Source organism: Pelodiscus sinensis, chromosome 5 (assembly GCF_052426305.1).
Source record: "Pelodiscus sinensis isolate ZL-2025 chromosome 5, ASM5242630v1, whole genome shotgun sequence".
In the NCBI taxonomy this organism is placed as follows: domain Eukaryota; kingdom Metazoa; phylum Chordata; order Testudines; family Trionychidae; genus Pelodiscus; species Pelodiscus sinensis.
The window spans coordinates 114,887,528-114,910,072 of record NC_143056.1 but is presented as its reverse complement, the minus strand read 5'-3'; the positions used below and the strand labels follow the sequence as shown (position 1 = coordinate 114,910,072).

Below are 22,545 nucleotides of genomic sequence, written 5' to 3'. Positions count from 1 at the left end.
GATAGGGCGAGAGGAGGCTTCACATGCTCCTACTGCCCCCAGGCCAATCAGGGGAGCTGCAGGAAACTTCCTTCGCTCTGCCCCAGCCCTGCGAGGAGCCCGCAGCACTTCAAAGAGCCACATACTCCTTGCAGGGCAGGAGGAGGCTTCGCATGCTCCCCCACCCCCAGGCCCTGCTAGGGGCTTGGGTGCCTAGTGGGATGAGGGGGGCAATCCCCCATCCCCAGACCAATCATGGTCTGTGGGTGGGGAAGTCCAGAAGCATCCTGGCTCCCCCTTCCTGTTTAGGCCCCGCCCCTTCCAGGGTGACCTGGGGCCACTTCAAAAATTTTTGAAATGGCCCCAGTCCAACAATTATTGCCCACCCCTGTGGTAGACAATATTGACCTCCTGTGGTTCATCAAATTCTCTGGTTCAGTACCAGTCAGATCCTGAGAGTGCTGGACTAGAGAGGTTCACCTGTAGTTCAAAAAGAATGTATGCCACCAAAAGGTAAGTGACAGTGTACACCTCATGAATGAATGACTGTTCTGCAAAGAAGATTGCAATTATCTTTACATGGCTGCACAGCATAAAGACCAAGGGCTAAATTCTACCCTGATACGTACCTTCTGCCATGCTATTGGAAGTGATGGATGTGCACAGAGTTAAGTCAGATTAGAATGTGAACCCCAAATGAGTGCTAAACAAACAAATCAGTTGCTGGGTATCCAATACATAAACAACAAAGAATTTCAATAAAAGCAGTATATTTCTTGGAACTTGCCTGTACAGTTAGTTATGTTTATTCGGTCTCCCTCTGTTGTATTACATTTCAATTGTGGAAACACTGTGAATGTATAGGAGGTGCCAGGATTTAATTCTATAATTGTAGCCCCAAATGTATTATCTGTGAGTTTGTATGTGTTGCTCGTATTAGTTTGTGATCCATTTTCTTCTGAGATTACTACGTAAAGGTAGTTAGAAGCATTGGCATCATTGTTTTGCCAACTTAAGTTTACTTCTGTTGTGCTGATGTTTACAACTTGGAGGTGAAACACTGGACTGGGTTCTATTGAAAACAAGACATAGTGGGCATTAGTTAATAGCTGTGCAGAAAAACTTGCTGAAAGAAAGATACAATAGCTAACAAACCAACAATTAATGTTCTAAATTGTAACTCATCCCACGTATTGCCTAATCCATGCTATGAAGCTGAAGTATTTACACACTGATTGCGATCATGTTTACAAACTGGCATAAATCAGGAACAACTATTGAAATCAGTGGAGTTACAACACGATAAATAAGATTAGAAACATACCCCCAGAATTATCAAAATTCACAGAGACACAGATGCAAACAGGTACTTTGGCTGTGTGACAGAGAGGCCCATTTGTAGTTAATTTCTCTGAGTCAGAAACTCTTTCCAGGACTGACCAACTCATGCACTGTTGGCATAATATGCATCTAAAAGGTGTTCTGTAAGGTAGCACATACCAACTATTAACACACTGGTCTGGCCTCAAAAAGCATTGGGTAGTGTATACTGGCAGGGGTGAAAGCAGATGCCGGGACTTATTGGTGTGCCCTGCACCAGGCCGGACATCCTGGGGGCGGGGGAGAAGAGGGGAGAGAGGGGTGGCTCTGGATCCACCAAGGCATGGGGCCTTGAGCGGAAGGGGCTGAGGGCAGACAGTGCCCACCCCCCACCAGGCAGTCCTTCATGGCTTTCCCTAGGGCTCTGGAAGCGATTTGAAGGGCGCTGGGAACCCCAGGACCTTTTAAATCACCAGTCCCTGGAGCAGCTGACCCTTTTGTGTTTCCCCACAGTTGGCGGCCCTGCCGTTAGAGTCTGGCAGCACCGCCCTGGCAGCCTTTGAATGCTGCTGCTGCAACAGCATTGCTAGACCTTATAGCCACTGACAGGGAGAGGGAGGAGAGCAAAGGGGGCACTGATGTTAAAGCGCTGCCCTACCCGTATACAGACACATTCCAGAGCAGGTTCTTACCAGCCTGCTGTATGGGCCCACTTTCACCGCTGATACCTGGGATGCTTACAGAGAGTTATAAATATAAGCCAGTATTATATTATCACAGTGGCTGTGTCTACACTGGCATGAATTTCCGGAAATGCTTAAAACAGAATAGTTTTTGTTATAAGTATTTCCGGAAAAAGAGCGTCTACATTGGCAGGCTGCTTTTCCAGAAAAGTCCTTTTTCCAGAAAAGCATCTGTGGCCAATGTAGACGCGCTTTTCCGGAAAAGAGCCTCGATCGTCATTTTCGCGATCGGGGCTTTTTTTCCGGAAAAGACTACTGGGCTGTCTACACTGGCCCTTTTCCAGAACAGTGTTCCGGAATAAGGACTTATGCCCAAGCGGGAGCAGTGTAGCTTTTCCGGAATAGCAGCTGATTTTGTACAGTAGAGCGTCGTTGCTTTTCCAGAAATTCAAGGGCCAGTGTAGACAGCTCGCAGCTTATTCTGGAAAAGTGGCTGATTTTCCGGAATAAGTGGCCCAGTGTAGACACAGCCAGCGTGTTTGCCAAGCAATGCCTAAGCACAGTGTGCCCCAGACACAGGCATATTTATAAGCTTGTCTGATCAACCTGGCCATCAGGAAGGCAATGAATGTACATTCCCATGCAAGATAATTATACAAAGCTATCAGGAGAGCAAGTGGGGAAAAATGAGCACTTCATCTCCACCAAGGATGGAGACTACACCCCCAGGAAGCCTTCTTGATTCTCGAAGTGAGGTCAGTTAACTTCGGAAGGACACAGGACAGGGGGGAAAATAGCCATTTTGATGCAGATCCTTCATCTGAATCAAGCACTCCAAAGTCTGTGAAGGATCCTGTCAAGAGACTCTGACCAGCCATGCTTGAAGAGGGACTGGATGAGAAACAAGGCTTTGAAGAACGGAGTTGAACATACTAAATCAGGCCTTAGCCTTAAAGGTAGAGTTTCACTTTTGTTTTCTTGTAACCCTTTCTATCTTTATTCCTTGCACTTGGCGTCACTTAATCCTTTTGTTAAATAAATGTATTTCACTTTCCTTGTATACCTATGCAGTACATTGATTGAAGGGTAGGTTGGGTTAATCTCCTTTTAGCTAACAGGCTACAGTATATTGTCCCTTGGAGCACTCACTTCTGTGAATACTGTAGGAGAAGATGCTGCAGGGAGATGCTCTGGGGAACTGGGAAATCTCTGGGGATCTTGAAGTTCACTTTTTGTAACATGCTGAGCAAGGTTTGACTTCGCAGAATCCTAAAGGGTTTGCTGGCAAGACAGCCAAGTTGGTGTATTTAGGGAGTCATCGGGAAGCTTAGCACTAGCAAAACTCACTTGCAGAAGCTGAGGGGGTAACACACTAACTCATAATTCTGGAAATCCCGTAGGACTGTTATAGTGAGGTTTTCTAAAGTGCTTCCCTAAGAATGCAATTCATTGGGAACTAGGCACTTAACCTGCTCAGGGTATGTCTACACTACAGCGCTAATTCGAACTAACTTAGTTCGAATTAGTTAATTCGAACTAAGCTAATTCGAACTAACGCATCCAGACTAAAAAACTAGTTCGAATTAGCGTTTTGCTAATTCGAACTAGCATGTCCACATTAAGTGGACCCTGAACCGGGATTAAGGATGTCCGGAAGCAGTGCCGGCAGGGCATCAGATGAGGACTTAAGAGCGTGGAGCTGCTGCCTCAGGCTAGCCGAGGGCTGTGCTTAAAGGGACCCGACCTCCACCCCAGACAGAGAGTTCTCAGGGGTGCCCCGCTTGCAAAGCAGTCCTGGCTTGGATTGCCCGGAGTACCCACACTGGGCACATCACAGCACTCGGCCATCAGACCGGCTGCACTTGCTGCAAGCTGCCATCTGGGGAGAGGGGGCAATTGGAGGGCTGCAGGAGAGCTTCCACCCCCAGAAGCCCGCAGAGCCAGCCCAGTCCTCCCCATCGGGGGCTTGTACCCCATTCCTCCCTCACCTCCTTCCACTTACCCCATCCTAGCCCCCCTTCCTGATGTACAAAATAAAGAAAACGTGTGGTTAAAAATAGAATCTGTCTTTATTGAACAAAACTCGGACAGACTGGGAAAAGGAGGTGGGAGAGGGGAAGAGAGAGGGTGGGAGAGGGGAGGGCAACTAAAATGATCAGAGGTTTGAAACAGGTCCCATATGAAGAGAGGCTAAAGAGACTGGGACTTCTCAGTTTAGAAAAGAGGAGGCTGAGGGGGGATAGGATAGAGGTCTATAAAACATGAGTGGGGTGGAGAGGGTGCATCAAGAAAAGTTCTTCATTAGTTCCCATAATAGAAGGACTAGAGGACACCAAAGGAAAGGAATGGGTAGCAGGCTTCAAACTAGTAACAGAAAGTTCTTCTTCACAAAGCAAAGAGTCAACCTGTGGAACTCCTTGCTGCAGGAGGCTGTGAAGGCTAGAACTAGAACAGAGTTTAAAGGGAAGTGAGATCAAGTCATAGAGGCTGGGTCCATGGAGTGGTATTAGCCAGGGGGTAAGAGTGGTGTCCCTGCCCGAAGTTTGTGGAAGGCTGGAGAGGGATGGCACAAGACAAATGGCTTGGTCACTGTCTTCGGTCCATCCCCTCCAGGGTCCCTAGGGTTGGCCGCTGTCGGCAGACAGGCTACTGGGCTAGATGGACCTTTGGTCTGACCCAGTACGGCCATTCTAAGCTCAGGGCTCAGGGTCGGGGGTCTCAGTGGACCACCTTGATTTTCATGCACACCTGCTCCTGGGTGGCCAGGCTGGCAGCTCTCCTGCCCTAGACGGCCACTTTCCTGTGCCTAGTGCGGAGATCGTGGACAAGGTCCACGATATCTGCACTAGCCCAGGCGGGTGCCTGCCTCTTGCGGTCCCGGGCAAGCTGCCAGCCTGGTCCCGGGAAGAGGGGGAGGGCTGGGGGGCATCGGGTGGCTGGCTCTGTGCTGTGCCAGGTGCAGGGTCTGCTGGCTGGGTGCTGGCAGGCTTGCACCTGGCACGGGAACCGTAGCCAGCCCGTGCCCCTTTAAGGGGTCCGGGGCCGGGAGGGGGGCAGAAGAGTTTCCCTGGTGTTGGCCAGAGTGGCCACCAGGGAAACCTGGGAAGGACTAGCCTCCCACTAGTTCGAATTAAGGGGCTACACAGGAATGAGGTTTACCTAGTTCGAACTAAGCGCTCCGTTAGTTCGAATTAAATTCGAACTAAAGGAGCGCTAGTGTAGCGTCTATGAAAGTTAGTTCGAACTAACGTCCGTTAGTTCGAACTAACTTTGTAGTGTAGACATACCCTTATTTATTAGTGCACTAATTGAATCTGATTGCTGCTGATCCTCAGCTACAGGAACACTGGCTTCAATTAATCTTTGTTGATGTACATTGAGGATCTAACCCTTTTTCTTTTTAACATTTATTTTTTCTGAAGTATTTTTCAAGGTGTTTTCCCCCTCTCATTTTAAATCTTCTGTTTATGCTGCTTTTATATAACCATTCAGAGCCCCAATCACTGCCCCAACTAAAGCAAGAATTCATGTCAGGAAGGACTGCAGGATTGGCTACACAGTGACATAAAAATAATCTTCCAAACATTACTAAATTTTCATCAAACCATGTCTCTAAGGGAATGCGTTTTGTGAAACATACAAAACAGTGAAATGCATGGTATCAACCTATGTTTATGTAGATATATCCATAACAATTCGTGAGTATTTACTTAATCCACTATAACTATTTTACAGTCATTTAATTGCTTTGTTTTATCCTTTGCAACATGGCTGGCTTGATTATTGGTCATTTATATATATGTTTTATAACGCATAAAACATAAAACAAGTAGAATTTATAATTCTTGGAAATCTTTGATTTTGCCTTTCTCTCTATAGAAGGGAAGGAATAAGAAGTTAGTAGAGAAATTTCATGACATTTATAAAGGTGACAGATGTTGAGATGACAGATTATAATTTCAAGATGTTTTCTTGAAAGAGGTATCAATGACTTACTTGTGTAGGTCTCTATGGTGGTAGACTCTCCTTCAATCCCATCAATTTGTGCAAAGACCTTAATTACATACAAGGTACCAGGTTGTAATCCTGGAATGGTAACAGAGTTGTTTCGGGAAGTGGTGTTCTTCAGAGATGAATTTTCCTTAATTCCATAGAGTATCTCATAAGTGTAAATAGAAGCCTGATGATCTCTGTTTTCCCAAGTCAAAGTTACAGTGTCTGTGCTGACATTTACAGTTTTGAGACCAACAACTGCACTGGGTTCTATTTGGTTAAGAAAAAAAACATATATGCATTAGCAATACGGCAAAAACATATGCTGAAAGGAAAACAAAACAAAAAGTGCTCCAATATTAATTCACATTATATAATTTTAGCTTTACACTATAGATTTATTTTATAACATAAACATAGTATTCAGAAGCAGTGATCCAAGCATGTGTCATTTAACATCATGTCTTCTTTTGAGCTATGGCTACTGAATATTAAAATCAATTTTATGAAGTACAGAACTAAATGTCACTTTTGTGATTATGATGTACAGGGCGAGACAAGCTGTTTGGCTTACCAATGTACCTCAATTCACATTCATGTAATGTCTTGCTAGTGGCTTTGTTCTGGAAGCTCTTAATACCATTCTAGAAATGGTCATCACATGAAATAACATGTACTTGACTTCTCAGCATTTTCCTTACCTAGCCTCATGGCCTCAACAGTACAAAGTCCCTTCTTTTACTACAATTGACATTTTTCTAGACATTCTCAGCTAGATTAATTGGCCCATTTTAGCTGAGGGCGCCATTCTAGTTATGCCATGCTGTAAACTTGGTTTTGCCTCAGCAAAGCAATTCAAAACACCTGTAAAAGCAGGCCAGTAAATTTAGGTCTGTGTCTTTCATAAATTACCATTAGGGTATTAGCAGTTTCACCATGGGAATCTCAAAATCTTTGTAAACGTCTGACTGCACGTTTTTATTAAGATTTGATTAGGAAAGTGAGTTAAAAGTAACTGTTTCTTAGTTTTTACCATGGCCTTAAAAGATTTATAGCATTCTTATATACAAAATGCATCTATATTGCCCAACACCTGTTCGTTTTCTAAATCTTCAAGTAATTTTTCCAATAAATCTCATGCAATAGAATCTGGAAGAGTGTCTTATAATGTTACTTTCTGTAGGTTACATAACAATACAGGCAAATATAAAAACAGTAAAGCAATTGCCATTATTACAATTAGAGGAACAGACATAAAAAGATAATCCTTTCAAAAATGGGTAGGGAACCTTTGGCCCATGGACTGGATACAGTTTGTCAGCAATGGCTGCTGGTGGGCCAGGAGATGGTTTCATTACCTGAGCATCTGCAGGAAACGCCTCTGCCAGTGGCTGCAATATGCCATTCCCGGCCAATAAGAACTGAGGGAAGTGGTGCAGGCTACGCTACTGTCCCTCACCTTCCATTGAGTGGGAATGGCAAACTGCACCACGGGGAGTTGTGGGGCACCGTGTTTGCAAATGCACGGGTAAATAAAGCATCCAGGAGCCTGCCAGCCATGAACCCTGATGAACCATGTCCAGCAAGTGGTCCAGAGGTCCCCCACCGATTTAAAATATGCCATTCAAGTCACACCGCGTCGCTCTGAATTTCACACCCACAGAAGAAACAGATTTATTAAAATGAAATTTATCAAAGATGATTTATTTGCTTTAAAGAGTGATAAAACTAGACAATTACAATGAAATATAGTGCTCCCTTCCTGGCATTTATTCAGTCAGAAACCACTACTTAATACGGAGGGACTCAATCTGGAATGCCATAATTGTAATGGATGAATATCTCTCACACTCTCTCACACTCTCTCTCTCTCACTCACTCTCACACGCTCACACTCACTCTCTCTCTCTCTCTCTCTCTCTCTCTCTCTCTCTCACACACACTCACACTCATGGTCTCTCTCACTCGCTCATGAACTCTCTCACACACACTCGCTCTCTCACACACTCGCTCTCTCTCTCACACACTTGTGAAGACTGCGGGATGATCCCCCAGTGTAACACTTCTCAGTTAGGGGAACACTGGCTAGAATAGATCACTGGTGATTTACACTAGCTGAGGATCTAACCCATTTTCTTTTTTATAACTATTTTCCCTTCTGCTCTCCGTGCCCCAATCACTGCCACTTCTGGAGCAAAATTTTGTGTAAGAGGTTTCCCTGATTGGCCTGGGGATGGGGGAGCGTGGGAAGCCTCTTCCCACCCTGCGAGGGGCATGGGTGCCTAGTGGGAAGGGGGGGGCAAAGGGGCTCTCCCAGCCCCAGATCAATCACCCCTCTTCCGGTTTAGGCCCCGCCCCTTCCAGGCATCCCTGGGACACTTCAAAATTTTTTGAAGTGGCCCACAGCCCAAAATTATTTCCCACCCCTGCTTTAGTAGTACAGGAAAAACATTCGCTGAAAGGAAAACAAAACAAAAAGTACCGGTACTCCAATATTAATTCACATAATATAATTGTAGCTTTACACTATAGACTTGTTTTATAAGATCTGCCTCAGCATTTGATAGCACATCCCAAGCCACTGTCCTGAGCCCCCTTCTGCACTCAAACTTCCTTCCAGACCCCATATCTCTCACTCTCTCCAGCACCCCAATCAGCTGCTCTGAGCACCCTTCCTGGGCCCGCACAGTACACTCTTTCCCATACACAGAACGTCTGCCCCAGTCCTTACAATGCCCCCCCAGCCCCTAAGTTCCCTCTCACAGCTTGCACCCCACACTCCCTCCTGAACCTCAGCCTCCTGCCCCCACCCAGTGAAAGTGAAGGAGAGTGAGTGACAGAGGGAAGAGGATGGAGCCAGCAGGGCAGAGCCTCAAAGAAGGGGTGGAACAGGAACCAGGGCAAGGTGTTTGGGTTTGTATAATTACATAATTGACAAGTAGAATACTGCCTTACGATTGTTATTTTTCTAAATCTTAAAGTGATGTTTCCAATACAGACTACGGAACAATCTGGATAAGTGCCTTTTAAGTTAGATTCTGGAGTCTAAGATTATGGCTGATATAGGGCTGATATTCGGCCAGTTAAGGGGTTACAAAGATTTCAGTTAGAAGAATATACATAATAAAGATCATCGTTACAAAATATACTATGGGAGTCACTCAGCATTGTGCTGAGTTTCACATCCATCCAGATATAAGAAATCTGCCAGGTGTCTTAGAATGAAATGCATTAAAGGGGATTTATTTGCTTTAAACAGTGACAAAGATGGACATCTCTAAAATACAGCACTCCCTTCAGGGCATTTATTCAGGGGAAACAACCACCCAGCATAGAGGAAACTCCTTCATCGAGTTTGCCATAATCTTAATAGGAAAGTGCGTGCACGCACACACACACGCACACGCACACAGTGAAGACTCTGGGATGATGCCCTCTTTGTAACTTTATGGAAGACTGACACTTGTCATTACTGCCCAGAAGATGAACACTGTAGCAGCTGATCTTCAGAAGTTAAATGTAGTAGGTCTAGTCAAGACCCACTAAAATGTTTGCTAAGGGTACCCCCAACAACGCTGAAACTCCTGCTCCTCACGAGGAGTTAGGAAAAACGACAGGAGGTTTCTCCTGTCAACCTCCCACTGTGGAGATGGTGCCATAGATCAAATTAAGGTATGTTAACTCCAGTTATACCATTAATGTAGCTGGAGCTGTGTATCTTAATTTGACCTTGCAGATAAGTATAAAAAAGGCCTTGCTCTCCCATTTATTGCAGTGCTCAAAAAATGAGGCGTAAGGGATACTTCGAGGGAAGCGTTGTATCTCAAAATAACCTCATTTTTTCTCTCGAAATAGCATTGTTTCGCAAGAGTGCCACAATATGATTATGCAAATGAAGTGTAGGATATTTAAATTCCCCGCTTCATTTGTGATTTTGGGTGTCCTCTCTCTCTCTCTCTCTCTCTCTCTCTCAAGAGGAATAAAGTGTAGATATATCCTAATGGAATGTATTTTGTAAATCTTTTGAAACAATGAAATGTATAATACCAACTTGACATGTCACTTGCATTATATTTTCTTTGCAACATGGCTGGCTTGGCTGTTGGTAATGTGCACATATATTTGTACAAATATATAATTTATCATTATTGGAAATCTTTAACTTTGCCTCACTATGGAATGGAAAATTAATATTTTTGTTCTTCCCTAAACTTTACTTCATAATTATTTTTTTTCAGCTTTACAGAATCTAAATGTTGTTTAAACAGCCACTAATCAGGCCAGCATATCTAAATGATATAGCATTGTGATGGCAAAAATCACTTACCTCAGGATGAACAGTTACAAGTTAATTAATTGAAAAGTAGGAGTGTCCGTCAAAGATGTATACAAATTTCATGAAATTTACAAAGGTGACATGTTGAGATGACAGATTATAATTTCAGGATGTTTTCTTGAAAGAGGTTTCAATGACTTACTTGTACGAATATCTATGGGGGTAGACTCTCCTTCAATCCCTGCAATTTGTGCAAAGACCTTAATTTCATACAAGGTACCAGGTTGTAACCCTGTAATGGTAGCAGACTTGTTTTCAGAAGTGGTGTTCGCTAGAGATGAATTTCCCTTAATTCCATAGAGTATTCTGTAAGTGTAATTAGAAGCCTGAAGATCTCTGTTTTCCCAAGTCAAAGTTATATTTTCTGTACTGACATTTGTAGCATTGAGACCACCAACTGCACTGGGTTCTGTTTGGTAAAAAACCATAGGCATTAGTAATATGGCAAAAACATATACTGAAAGGAAAACAAAGCAAAAAATACTCCAGTATTAATTCACATAATTGTAGTTTTACACTACAGACTTATTTTATAAGATCTACCACAGCATTTGATAGCAGTGATCTAAACATCTATCATTTAACTTCATGTTTTATTTTGACCTATGGGTACTGAATACTAATACCAATTTAATGGGGAACAGAACAAAAGTCACTTCTGTCATTATGTACATGGCAACACAAGCTGTTTCTTTATCAATGTAGCTCAATTCACATTAATGTAATGCAGGGGTGAGGAATCTCAGGCCTAGGTGCTGGATGTGACCCCTGGCTTGCCTGGATCCAGCCTCTAAGGCTCAAACCCTCCCCTTTCTCCCCCGCAGCATTGAGGAACCCACGCTGCATTTCAGCCCCTTCACTGGAGCATACCAAATCTACTAGGCTAGGCCCCTCTAGGCTCTGGTTGTGAGGGAAATGTAAGTGAGTATCATTGTCCTTTTCAGTTTGGGGCCACATTAGTGAAGGTTCTCACTTGCGTGCAGTCCCCGACAGATTTTTCTGTGGGTCAGTGGCCCGCGAGCCAAAAAAGGTTCCCCAGACATGATGTAATATCTTCTGTGTGGCTTTGTCCTGGAAGCTCTTACTAGCATTCTGGGAAGAGTCAGCACATGAAACTACATGTGCTTGACCTGTCAGCATTTCCCTTATTCAGCCTCCTGGCCTCAACATGACAAAGTCCCTTCTTTTACTATCACTGTCTTCTTCTAGACATTCTCAGCTAGACTAATTGGTGATTTTTGTCTCAGTGCACCATTCTTGTTGTGCCAAACTGTGGACTTGGTTTTGTCTCAGAGAACCAGTACAACGATGCCAGAGAATTTAGCACTGTATCTGTGATAGGAAACTATTACAGCATTATTAGTTTCGCCATGGGACTGCCAAAATCCGTGTGCACTTCTGACCATGCCTTTTAATTGAGATGTGATTGTGAGAGTGAGGTACTTAAGTTGCTTCTTACTTTCTGCTGTGGGCCCCTACAAGATATCTAGTATATTTGTGTACAAAATGCATCTATATTTCCCAACAATTTTAAAGTAACTTTTCAACTAAAGAATATGGAGCAGTCTTGAAAAGCACCTTAGAAATGTCCAATTTTGGATAGATAGTCAAGAGGCCACAAGAGTATAATTAGATGACTACACATAAAAGACTGTCATTACAAAACATGCTACTACAGCGTTTCAAATCCATAGATCTGCCAGATTTCTTAGAAAGACATGATCAAATGGGATTTCTTTGCTTTATAGAGTGAAAAAGCTGAACAATTCAATAAAACAGAACACTTCTTTCTGGTCATTTATTCAGGTGCAGACAACCACTCAGCATGGGAGAAACTCCTTCATTAAGAAGGCCGCAATCTTAATGGGTGAAGATTTCTCTCATATACACACATACGCACCCAGAGTGATGGGACGATTGTGGAAAGATGCACTCATGGTTAACACTTCGGGTATGTCTACACTACCACCCTAGTTCGAACTAGCGGGGTAATGTAGGCATACCGCACTTGCAAATGAAGCCCGGGATTTGAATTTCCCGGGCTTCATTTGCATAAGCCGGCCGGCACCATTTTTAAATGCCGGCTTGTTCGAACCCCGTGCCGCGCGGCTACACGCGAGATAGTTCGAACTAGCAAGCCATTCCGAACTATCTGTACGCCTCGTTCCACGAGGCGTACAGATAGTTCGGAATGGCTTGCTAGTTCGAACTATCTAGCCCGTGCCGCTTGTAGCCGCGCGGCACGGGGTTCGAACAAGCCGGGATTTAAAAATGGCGCCGGCCGGCTTATGCAAATGAAGCCCGGGAAATTCAAATCCCGGGCTTCATTTGCAAGTGCGGTATGCCTACATTACCCCGCTAGTTCAAACTAGGGTGGTAGTGTAGACATACCCTTACTCTTCTACAGTAAAACTCCAACTGTCCGGCATCCAGTGGTCCAGCACTCCCGGATTCCAATTGGTGCCGGACCATCAGAAGTGCTCTGGCCAGCTGGACAATTGGAGCTGCTCTGTGCCACTTCCCCAAGTCTGCTGCTGAAACTGACCAGCCGCAGACTTGGGGAAGCTGTGGAGCAGATCAGCTGGGGTGCTGCCAGGCGCCGAGCAGGCAGGTGAGGGGCGCCACTGCAGGACCAACCTGACAGCACCCCAGCTGCTCTGCGCCACAACGCTTCCCCAAGTCCGCCTTTGCCACTGCTGAAATGAGGAGCAGCGGACTTGGGGAAGCTGCAGAGCAGACTAGCTGGGGTGCTGCCGGGTTGGTCCTACAGCGCCGCCCCTCACCCCCCTGCTTGGGGATAACTACTACAGTCTGGGGGGTTTGGAGCCTGCTCCCCTCCCCTCCCGGAAACTCTCAGCGGCGACGTGGGGCTTCCCCCATCTTCCTGCAAAACGGTGGAGGGTTCACTCCTCACCACGCCGTTCCTGTCAGCCCCCGGACGCAGTGCGGGTCCAGCAGACCCGTCACAGCCCCCCTGCCGGAGTACCTCCCGATACTCCAGCATATCTGATAATCCGGCACCACCTAGATCCCAAAGGTGCCAGATTATCGGAAGTCTACTGTATTTATTGCTGTGCTAAAATATATTATAAATTCTGTGTACCAGACTGTAATAGATGCAAAAATCTCACCTTGAAGATGACTGGTTTCAGTGAAACTTTGCTAATTTACACAAGCTGAGGACCTAACCCATTTTCTTTTTTACAATTATTTTTAAAGTGTGCCTCTCCCCCATCTTGCGTTAAATCTTTGGTCCTTACTGTTCTCACTATTATCAATCTCTCAGTGCCCCTGACCACTGTCCCTACTGGAACAAGCTTTTATGTAAACAACCACCACACAAATGGATTTATGCTGACAAAAATAATCTCCAAACATTACTAAGTCTTTATGTAACACAGTTAATTATGGCATCTAGTCAAAGCATGTTCTAAGGGAATGTGTTTAGTGAATCTTGTGTAACAGTGAAATGTATGATACCAACTTGACATGCCACTTGCTTTATATTTTCTTTGCAACATGGCTGGCTTGATTAGTGGTCATGTGTATATATAATTATAAAAAATATAGCATTAAAAACTCTCTGAAATGTTTGACTTTGCCTCACTATAGAAGGGAAGGAATAAAGAATTACTATTTTTATTTTTCCGTAACATTCATCTCATGGTTTCTTCTTTTCAGCTTTATGGAATCTGAATGTTGTTTAAGAGTGACCAATCAAGCCAGCATATATAACTGCCGTAGTGCTGTGTTGGCAGAAATCACTTACCTCAGATTGAATGGTTACAAGTTGGTTAATTGAAAAAATAGGAGTGTCTGTCAAAGATGTATACAAATTTCATGAAATTTACAAAGGTGACAGATTTTGAGATGACAGATTATTATTTCAGGATGTATTCTTGTAAGAGGTTTCAATGACTTACTTGTACGAATATCTATGGTGGCAGACTCTCCTTCAATCTCTGCAATTCGTGCAAAGACCTTAATTTCATACAAGGTACCAGGTTGTAATCCTGTAATGTTTGCAGACTTGTTTTCAGAAGTGATGTTTTTTAGAGATGAATTTCCCTTAATTCCATAGATTATTGTATAAGTGTAATTAGAAGCATGAAGATCTCTGTTTTCCCAAGTCAAAGTTATATTTTCTGTACTGACATTTGTAGCATTGAGACCACCAACTACACTGGGTTCTGTTTGGTAAAAAACCATATGCATTAGTAATACGGCAAAAATATATACTGAAAGGAAAACAAAGCAAAAAATACTCCAGTATTAATTCACATAATTGTAGTTTTACGCTACGGACTTATTTTATAAGATCTACCACAGCATTTGATAGCAGTGATCTAAACATCTGTCGCTTAACATCATGTTTTATTTTGACCTATGGGTACTGAGTACTAATATCAATTTCATGCGGAACAGAACCAAATGTCACTTCTGTCACTATGTACATGCAGTGCTTTTTTTTGTTAATTAAAAAAAAAAAGATGCTGGTCCTCCAGGGAAAAAGATGCCAGTACTCCAGGGAAAAAGTTGTTGAGCTCTGACTGGAGGTGCCTGTATTGTGTACTGGGCAGTGCCATCACAAAAAAGCTATTCCATGGCAAGACAAACTGTTTTGTTTATTAACGTAGCTCAATCCACATTCATGAAATACAGGGGTGAGGAACCTCAGACCTGGGTGCTGGATGTGGCCCCCGGCTTGCCTGGATCCAGCCCCTGAGGCTCAAATTCCCCCATCCTCCCACAGCACTGGGGAGCCCACACTGGCATTTCAGCCCCTCCACTGGATCACACCAAATCTACTAAACTGGGCCTCTCTAGGCTTTGGTCTGTGAGAGAAATGTAGGGAGGATCACTGTCCTTCTCAGTTTGGGGTCACGTGCATTAAGCTTTTTGCAGCCCCCGACGGATTTTTCTGTGGGTCAGTGGCCCGTGAGTCAAAAACGGTTCGCCGGTCCTGATGTAATATCTTCCATGTGGCTTTGTTCTGGAAGCTCTTACTAGCATTCTGGGAAAAGTCAGCACATGAAACTACATGTGCTTGACCTGTCAACATTTCCCTTATCAGCCTCCTGGCCTCAACATTACAAAGTCCCATCTTTTACTATCACTGGCTTCTTCTAGACATTCTCAGCTAGACTAATTGGTGATTTGTCTCAGTGCACCATTCTCGTTATGCCAAACTGTGGACTTGGTTTTGTCTCAGCAAACCAGTACAAAGATGCCAGTGGATTCAGCACTGTAAAATCTGTGTGCACTTCTGACCATGCCTTTTAATTGACATATGATTGTGAGAGTGAGGAACTTCGATTGCTTCTCACTTTCTGCTGTAGGCCTCTCTACAAGATATCTAGTATATTTGTATACAAAATGCATCTATATTGCCCAACAATTTTAAAGTAAAATTCCACTAAAGAATATGAAGCAGTGTTGAAAAGCACCTCAGAAATGTTCGATTTTGGATAGATAGTCAAGAGGGCACAAGAGTACAATTAGAAGACTACACATAAAAGACTGTCATTACCAAATATGTAACTACAGTTACTCAATGCTGCACTGCTTTTCAAATCCATAGATCTGCCAGATTTCCTAGAAAGACGTGATCAAATGGGATTTCTTTGCTTTATGCAGTGAAAAAGCTGGACAATTCAATGAAACAGCACTTCCTTCTGGGCATTTACTCAAGTGGAAACAACCACTCAGCACGGGGGAAGCTTCTTTGTCAAGAAGGCCACAATCTTAATGGGTAAAGATTTCTCTCTCATAGGCTATATCTACACTACAATAGTTTTGTCAGAAGAGCCCTTCTTCCTTGTGGGAGGAGGAAGAAAGGGCTTCTGAAAGAGGATACGTGCTCTTCCGCAAAAAGAAGTGGAAGAGCATACGCGTTCCCTGGATGCCGCGGAGTTTTTCTGGGATACCTCTGGTGTTCCGGAAAAACCCTATAGTGTATACACAGCCATACACACCCAGCATGATGCGATGACTGTGGAAAGATGCGCTCATTGTAACACTTATTCTTCTATTTATTTCAGTGCTAAAGTATATTATAAATTCTGTGGACCAGACTGTTAAGAGTTGCAAAACCACACCTTGAAGATGACTGGCTTCAGTAAAACTTTGCTAATTTACGCAAGCAGAGGATCTAACCCATTTTCTTTTTTACAATTATTTTTCAAGGTGCCCCTTTCCTCCCACCCACTGCTTTAAATTTTCAGTTCTTACTACTTTATTATCAATCTCTCAATGCCCCCGATCACTGTCCCTACTGGAAAAGATTTTATGTGAGCAACCACCACAGAACTGGATTTATGCTGACATAAAAATAATCTCCAAACATTACTAAGTCTTCATGTAATCCAATTAATTATGGCATCTAGTCAAAACACTAAGGGACTGTGTTTAGTGAATCTTGTGAAACAGTGAAATGTATGATACCAACTTGACATGCCACTTGCTTTATATTTTCTTTGCAACATGGCTGGCTAGATTAGTGGTCATGTGTATATATAATTATAAAAAATACAGCATTAAAAACTCTTTGAAATGTTTGACTTTGCCTCATTATAGAAGGGAAGGAATAAGAAATTAGTATTTTTTTCTTCCCTAAAATGCATCTCATGCTTTCTTCTGCTCTGTTTTACAGAGTCTGAATGATATTTAAACAGCTACCAATCAGGCCAGCATATATAACTGCCATAGTGCTGTGCTGGCAGAAATCACTTACCTCAGGATGAACGCTTTCAAGTTGATTAATTGAAATGTAGGCGTGTCTATCAAAGATGTGTAAAAATTTCATGACATTTACAAAGGTGACAGATGTTGAGATCGCAGATTATAATTTCAGGCTGTTTTCTTGAAAGAGGTTTCAATGACTTACTTGTATAAATCTCTATGGTGGTAGACTCTCCTTCAATCTCTTCAATTTGTGCAAAGACCTTAATTTCATGCAAGGTACCAGGTTGTAATCCTGTAATGGTAACAGAGTTGTTTCGGGAAGTGGTGTTCTTCAGAGATGAATTTCCCTTAATTCCATAGAATATCCTATAAGTGTAATTAGAAGCCTGAAGATCTCCGCTTTTCCAAGTCAAAGTTATATTTTCTGCACTGATATTTACAGCTTTGAGATCAACTGCACTGGGTTCTGTTTGGTTTAAAAAAAAAAAGGAATTAGTAATACAGCAAAAACATTTGCTGAAAGGAAAACAAAACAAAAAAATGCTCCAATATTAATTCACGTAATATAATTGTAGTTTTATACCACAGATTTATTTTATAACATCTACCACAGCATTTGATAACAGCGATCCAAAAATGTGTCTCTTATAATCATGTTTTATTTTGACCTATGGCTACTGAATACTTATACCAATTTTATGAGGTACAGAATGAAATGTCACTTCTGTCTTTATGTACAAGGCATAATGTACCTTATTAACATACCTCAATTCACATTCATGTAATGTCTTGCTGGCTTTGATCTGGAAGATCTTAACACCATTCTAGGAATGGTCTTCACATGTAATAATACATTCTTGGCTTCCCAGCATTTTTCTTATTCAGCCTCATGGCCTCAAGTCCCTTACTAAGTCCCTTCTTTTACTATAACTGGTCTTCTTCTAATCTAGACAGTCTGAGCTAGACTAATTGGCAATTTTTGTTCCAGTGTACCATTCTGGCTGTTCTGAACTGTAGACCTGGTTTTGCTTCAGCGAACCAGTGAAAAAACGCCAGTGAATTTAGCACTTTATTTTTATAGGAATTCATTAAGGCATTATCAGTTTCGCTATGTGACAGCCAAAATCTGTGTGCACATCTGACCATGCCTTTTAATTGAGATTTGATTGTGAGGATGAGATACTTTAATTGTTCCTCAGTTTCTGCTCTATAAGATAGCTAGTATTTTTGTGTACAAAATCCATCTATATTTCACACCTGTTAATTTTCTAAATTTAAAGTAACTTTTCCAGTAAAGAATATGGAACAATCTTGAAAAGTACCTTAGAAATGTTAGATTTTGGAGTTGTATTACGTAATAATACAGGCAATTATACAGATAGTCAAGGGGTCACAAAGATTACAACTAGAAGGATATACATAAAAGACTGTAATTACAAAATATGCTTCTACCGTCACTCAGTGTTGCACTTATGGATGTCAGCTTATTGGATAGTCGACTAGTCGCTAGTCCCTTTCCTTCCCCCCTGCCTCTGATAGAGGCAGCAAATGTGTGTGTGGGAGGAGGAGGAGGAGCCAGCCTAAAAGCCAGTTCCCCCAGCACCATTCCGTGGGGAGCAGAGGAGTAGCAGGGACCCGGCACTGTTCCTCTAATTCTTAAATATATGAAGAGCCTTAATAGATTTAGAAATCAGCTCTTAATATATTTAGAAATCAGAAGTGCAGCCAGGAGGACCTGTCACGAGCCGGGACAGCTGGGTCCCCCACTGCGCTCCAGCCTTTTTTCGATTAAGGCTGGTGTGCAGCAGGGGGACCTGGTGTGAGCTGGGAATCAGCTGTCTTGGCTCGCACTGGATCCCCCCGCTGAGTATCAGCCTTTTAAATTTATTAAGCATCTGCTGGCTCTTAATGTATTTAAAAAACTGGTGCACACAGGGGCGGCCCGTGAGCGTAGGCGAGCTAAGCAGCTGCCTAGGGAGCCACTGGCCTGGGCGCCTAATGATGACATCATGGGGCGCTGGAGCGCCCCGTAATGATGTCATGGCCATTGACGGCCGTGCAGGCAGGAGCACTGATTTCACCGCCCCGCCTAAGGCGCCAGTTGCTGCAACCGGCCTCGGGCTGCTCCTGGGTGCGCAGCAGGAGGGACCCAGTGTGAGCAGAGCTGCAGCAGGCAGATCTGCAGCGGGGTTAGCTCCCGGGACTGGGCGCTGACCCCACTGCAGTTCTGCCACTTATTGACTAATTTACTAGTCGATAGAAAATCCATCGACTAGTTGATTAGTTGATTAAACGAAATTTAACATCCCTCATTGCACTGAGTTTCAAATCCATAGATCTGCCAGATTTTTTAGAATGAAATGATCAAAAGGGATTTCTTTGCTTTATACATTGACAAAGAGGGACACTTACAATGAAATACAGCACTTCTGGGCATTTTTTCTGAAGGAAACTGCCATTCAACATATAAGAAACTCCGTCATGAAGAAGGCCACAATCTTAACGGGTGAAGATTTCTCTCCCACAGACAGAGTGGGATGGCCGTGATGATGGTGGGAAGATCCCCCCCATTGTAACACTTTTCTATTGATTGAAGTGCTAGGTTATATTATCAATTCTGCGGACCAGACTCTTATCAATCACAATTCCTCAGCTGGAGGAACACTGGTTTCAGTGAATCTTTGCTAATTTATGTAAACTGAGGAGCCATATTTTTTACATTTATTTGTCCTGAAGTATGTTTCAAGGTGTTCTGCTGCTCCCCACCCCCACTCAAGCTTTTTTTTAAAATCTTTGGTTGTTATTGCTCTCTGTATAATCAATCTTTCAGTGTGCTGGTCACAGCCCCTATTGAAGGAAGATTGTGTGAGAGCAAGCACCACAGAACTGGATTTATAGGAACATAAAAATAAATCTTACAAACATTACTAAATCTTCACATAACCCAATGAATGATGATGTGTCATCTACACGTGTGTTTTGTGAAACATATGAAACAGTGTAATACCAAAGTATGTTTGTGTATATAACCATAACAATTCATAATTATTTACTTAATCCATAGTATCTATCTTACAGACTTTTCATCTGCTTTGTCTTTTCCTTTGAAACACATGGCTGGCTTGATTATTAGTCAGGTATACATATATTTATAAAACAAATAGAATTTATAATACTTGGAAATATTTGACTTTGCATCACTACAGAAGGGAAGGAATAAGAAATCAGTATTTTTCATTCTCCCCTAAAACTTCTCATGATTTATTCTTTTCAGTTTTACAGAATCTCAAAATGATGTTCTGAAATCTACCAATCAGCCTAGCACTATAAACTGCAGCAGGGTTGTGCTGGCAGAAATGACTGAACTCAGACTGAACAGTTACCAAGTGATTAACTGAAATGTAGAGATTTCTGTCAAAGATGTACAGAAATGTCATGAAATGTATAAAGGTGACACACGTTGAGATGACAGATTATAATTTCAGGATGTTTTCTTGAAAGAGGTTTCAATGACTTACTTGTACGAATATCTATGGGGATAGACTCTCCTTCAATCCCTGCAACTTGTGCAAAGACCTTAATTTCATACAAGGTACCAGGTTGTAATCCTGTAATGGTAGCAGACTTGTTTGAGGAAGTGATGTTCTTCAGAGATGAATTTCCCTTAATTCCATAGAGTATTCTATAAGTGTAATTAGAAGCCTGAAGATCTCTGTTTTCCCAAGTCAAAGTTATATTTTCTGTACTGACATTTGTAGCATTGAGGCCACCAACTGCACTGGGTTCTATTTGGTAAAAAAATATAGGCATTAGTTGTATGGCTGAAAGGAAAACAAAGCCATTAGTGCTCCCATATTAATTCACACTATTTAACTGAGGTTTTACTCTACAGATTTATTTATTACAGCATTCAATAGCAGTGATCCAAACATTCATCACTTATAGTATGGGCTATTATACAGACACTCAAGGTTCAGAAAAATTACAATTAGAAGAATATACATTAAATATCCTCATTATAAAATATGCCAACAGAGTCACTCAGTGTTGCGCTACATTTCACCCCTATGGATCTGCCAGGTTTATTAGAATGAAATGTATTAAAGGAGATTTCTTTGCTTTACACACATCTGACCACAAGACTTCATTAATTCATAGCCTCCTACAGAATTTGTATTCGTGTCCATACAAAGGTTTATTTATTCTGCTTAGGCTAAGAGGCAGTAAGGACTGAGAAGGCCTTACAGTAACTTTCTTCATCCACAACTGAGCATTTCCTAGTGGTGAATCACTGCTTCCCCCTCACTCTTGATCCCCTTTTCCACCTTCGGGTTTGGTCATCTAGGACTGAGCAGCAGCACCACTGACCTCCACATGTCTGCCTACCTCATTTCTCCTGCCTGCACCATACAAGGTGTTTGAAGGCTGCTAGCACCATCTGCTGTCCTTTCTATAAGCTACTTATTGCAGTGATTTTCATCCAGGGGTATTCAGAGGTCTTCTAGGGTATACATTAAACTTATCAAGATATTTGCCTAGGTTTACAACAGGCTACATAAAGAGCACTACTTAAGTCAGTACAAACAAAAATTTCATACAATGACTTGTTTACGCTGCTCTATAAGCTGTACACTGAAATGTAAGCACAATGTTTGTATTCTAGTTGATTTATTATACAGTACAATGAAAAGGTATTACATTTTTCAGTAATAGTGTGCTATGATATTTTTGTATTTTTATGTCTGATTTTGTCGTTTCTAAGCGAGGAGAAACTTGGGATACACAAGACAAATCAGACTCCTGAAAGGGGTACAGCAGTCTGGAAAGGTTGAGACCCACTGACTAGGGTGACCAAGTATCTAGGTTTGGACCAGAACTCCCATTCAAACAGGGGATCCTGGCGGCTCCAGTCAGAACAGGTCCCAAATACATTGATCACTTAGACCCTGAGCATGTGGAAAAGACCCACCAGCCAGATGTTTGGGAAGGAATTCTCAATAACTCAAAGCCTTCCCCACCTACTGTCCTATGACCAGGTACAGGCAGTCCCCGGGTTACATGGATCCGACTTACATCGGATCCCTACTTACAAACGGGGTGAGGCAACCCCGCACTAGCTGCTTCCCCCCAGCAGACCAGGGAGACGCGAAGTTAGCGCCCCCCCCCCCCAGCAGACCAGGGAGACGCGAAGCGGCTTTTCTCAGCAGACACCTCAGCTTGAGAATAAAGGACTGAGGGAAGTGAGGTGTGAGAGAATAAAACTGAGCTCTGGAGAAATGTTTGACTAGAGTTTCCCCTACAAAATGTACCAGTTCCGACTTACATACAAATTCAACTTAAGAACAAACCTACAGTCCCTATCTTGTACGTAACCCGGGGACTGCCTGTATTAGAAATAAATGCTGCTAAGTAGTTGCAGATCAGCTACATGCCATTGTAGGTAGTTTTATCATGCCATCCCTTCTATAAACCTATCAAGCTCAGTTCTGAAATCCCAATCCGCTCCTTGTAAGCAAGTTTCTGAAATTCACTCCTCAGATGGTTAGAAAC

General features: G+C 42.8%; 1 protein-coding gene across 5 annotated transcripts in view; it reads right to left on the bottom strand.

Moving 5' to 3' along the window:
* PTPRJ (protein tyrosine phosphatase receptor type J) overlaps window positions 1–22,545 on the bottom strand; it is a 144,295-nt gene that overhangs the window by 30,313 nt on the left and 91,437 nt on the right. For 2 of the 5 annotated variants that reach the window (XM_075928125.2, XM_075928126.2), the window contains 6 exons: window positions 20,514–20,780; window positions 17,198–17,461; window positions 14,235–14,501; window positions 10,454–10,720; window positions 5,979–6,245; window positions 767–1,051 (listed from right to left, as the gene is read on the bottom strand). In XM_075928125.2, coding sequence (XP_075784240.2) covers window positions 767–1,051; window positions 5,979–6,245; window positions 10,454–10,720; window positions 14,235–14,501; window positions 17,198–17,461; window positions 20,514–20,780 — 1,617 coding nt within the window. The remainder of the gene's footprint in view (window positions 1–766; window positions 1,052–5,978; window positions 6,246–10,453; window positions 10,721–14,234; window positions 14,502–17,197; window positions 17,462–20,513; window positions 20,781–22,545) is intronic. The other 3 variants (XM_089778664.1, XM_075928128.2, XM_089778666.1) reach the window with 3 other exon arrangements.